Source organism: Bison bison, unplaced genomic scaffold, assembly GCF_000754665.1.
Source record: "Bison bison bison isolate TAMUID 2011002044 unplaced genomic scaffold, Bison_UMD1.0 scf7180017864518, whole genome shotgun sequence".
NCBI lineage: Eukaryota > Metazoa > Chordata > Mammalia > Artiodactyla > Bovidae > Bison > Bison bison.
This window is the reverse complement of record NW_011495071.1, coordinates 16171087-16173210: the sequence shown is the minus strand read 5'-3', so window position 1 is coordinate 16173210 and position 2124 is coordinate 16171087. Positions and strand designations below refer to the sequence as shown.

The 2124-nt window shown below is 42.1% G+C and overlaps 1 protein-coding gene across 1 annotated transcript in view; it reads left to right on the top strand.

Moving 5' to 3' along the window:
- The window catches only part of INSC (inscuteable homolog (Drosophila)), a 138311-nt gene extending 136626 nt beyond the window's left edge, over nucleotides 1-1685 (top strand). The window contains exon 13 of the mRNA XM_010830562.1: nucleotides 1557-1685. Coding sequence (XP_010828864.1) covers nucleotides 1557-1685 — 129 coding nt within the window. The remainder of the gene's footprint in view (nucleotides 1-1556) is intronic.
- The last annotated feature ends 439 nt before the right edge of the window (nucleotides 1686-2124 follow it).

Sequence of the window (2124 nt, the reverse complement as noted above, 5' to 3'; positions counted from 1 at the left end):
GTTAGTCCAATAGACAAGCCATCCTCTCTTTACAGTAACTTGGTGATTTCTCAGCACTAGGTTACCTCTTATGTCTAGGTAATGAGCTACATGTTTGCTCTGTACTCAGTATAAGCTAGTGTTTTGGGCTTGCAGCATCCTGCCTAGGTTTAGGTCTGAGGGCCCTGGAGTTGGACTGCTGTGTGGTCTTGGGAAGGTCAGTTTCCCTCTCTGAGTCTTAGTCTCATTTCTAAATTGGAGATCATGATACTTACCTTGCTATATCCTATGGGGATGAAATGCAGTACTATGTAGATACTCAGGAAGAGTTTGCATTCTTCCTCCTCTGCTTCTCTGCCATTCCAGATAGTCTCCTCTTGGTTTTCCAAGGGAAGGGCAGCCTTAAACTCCCATCTTGTTCCCTGCTGCATTTAGGTTTGAGAAAAGGGAAAGAATTAATATTCATTGAACACTTAGTGTGCATGGCTTCAGCTAACCAGCAAAGAGGTCTGGGTAGGTACACAGCATACATTTATAGTTTAAAGGTTGCTCTAGCAGTAAAACTCAGTTTAACATTTGTTCATTTTTCCCCCCAGCAAACATTTATTATTTATTTGAGTCCTGTGGCAAGCCTTGTTCTGCCTGCTGTAGATGGAGCAAAAAGTACAACAGTCTGTGTTTTTGAGGAGCTTAGAGTCTGGTGTGGTAGATGAACACCTAAATAACAATTGCAGTCTAGTGTGAGAAGGTCGAGGTAGACAGAGGAGGGAGGGATTTTCTCTGCTTCCAGGAATCAGGGAAGGCTTCACAGAAAAGGTGACGGTGGGCCAGGCCTTGCAGGATGAGTACACCTGCTGGCTAGAAAAGAGTGGGTAGGGGTTTCATGTCAAGAGGAAAATCGGAGTAAGGGCACATGGACATAAAATAGGATGGCATACTCAGGGAAGAGCGCGACACTCAGTGCATGGGGACCTGGTTTCACTCTGTCTGCACCTCTTTCTCCTGTTCATCCCCATCTTGGTGGCAGAATTTCCATCTCCTTCAACTTTATGACATAGTTTCTTCTCTCTCTTCCCTCCTCTCCATTCCAAATACTTTAGAACTTTGCTGAATTCATGGATGAATGAATAGTCCTTGTTGTTCTAATGTCCCTCTAGGGACTTGGAAGTGAGAATATAATTCCACTAATGCTTCTGGCAGTTCTAGTCTCTAAGATAAACAAATCTTGAACTTAAATATGTTGCTAAATTGACCAAATCCTTAAAATGACAAATCTTCAAAACAATCAGTTTCCTAAGATGATTGAAAAACCAAGATGGCAAGATCATTAAGACCATGAAAACTTTCAGAAGACATCCACCCTAGAGATCAAAGTACCAATGAAGCAAGGTGACTGTGTCATAAGGTTGCTATGGTGACTAGGTGACCAAAAGGACCAGCCCACTAAGGTATCAAGGTGACAGTGAGCTCAAATTGGCTGATAAATAAGCCACATACTGAAATGCATCTCTCAGGGAAGTTGCAGGCCTACATGAACCTGAGCAGACCCAGTGTGACCTCTTCTGTTTTCTCATTAGGCTGCTCTGCGTAGACTGGCCGGTGTCTGTCCCGAAGGCCTCCAGGACTCTGACTTCCAGCAGCTGGTCCAGCCCCGGCTTGTGGACTCTTTCTTACTCTGCAGCAACATGGAGGAGAGTTTTGTGTAGCAAGTGTGGGAGACAAAAGACATTCGGCATCATTCTCAAGACCCTATCTGAGTACATTCTTGTGAACGTACCTGATTATACACCAGCCCTTCACCTCCTTATTTATACTTAATTTATTTTTTATGTGAAATGAACAGAGGGCTAAATGTTCTGGCAACATCATCAGGCAGTCTGTGGTCTTTGGGAGTCTTTTTTTTTTTTTAATTTTTTGACTTCTGTGACCTTTTAGTTGCAGATGTTGAAATGCATAATGTCTAATATGACAGATTGTCATGGGTGATTTCACTTCCTCTTGCTTTCTCTACTCTCAATATGTAATCTCGCATCCTTTTTTAAAAAAATTTGAGAACCAGAGTATTTTAGCTGCCCAGCAGTTTTTTTAAAAGTTAGATTTGTTCTTTCTAAAATATTGTAAATGAATTTCATAGTTGGACAGACT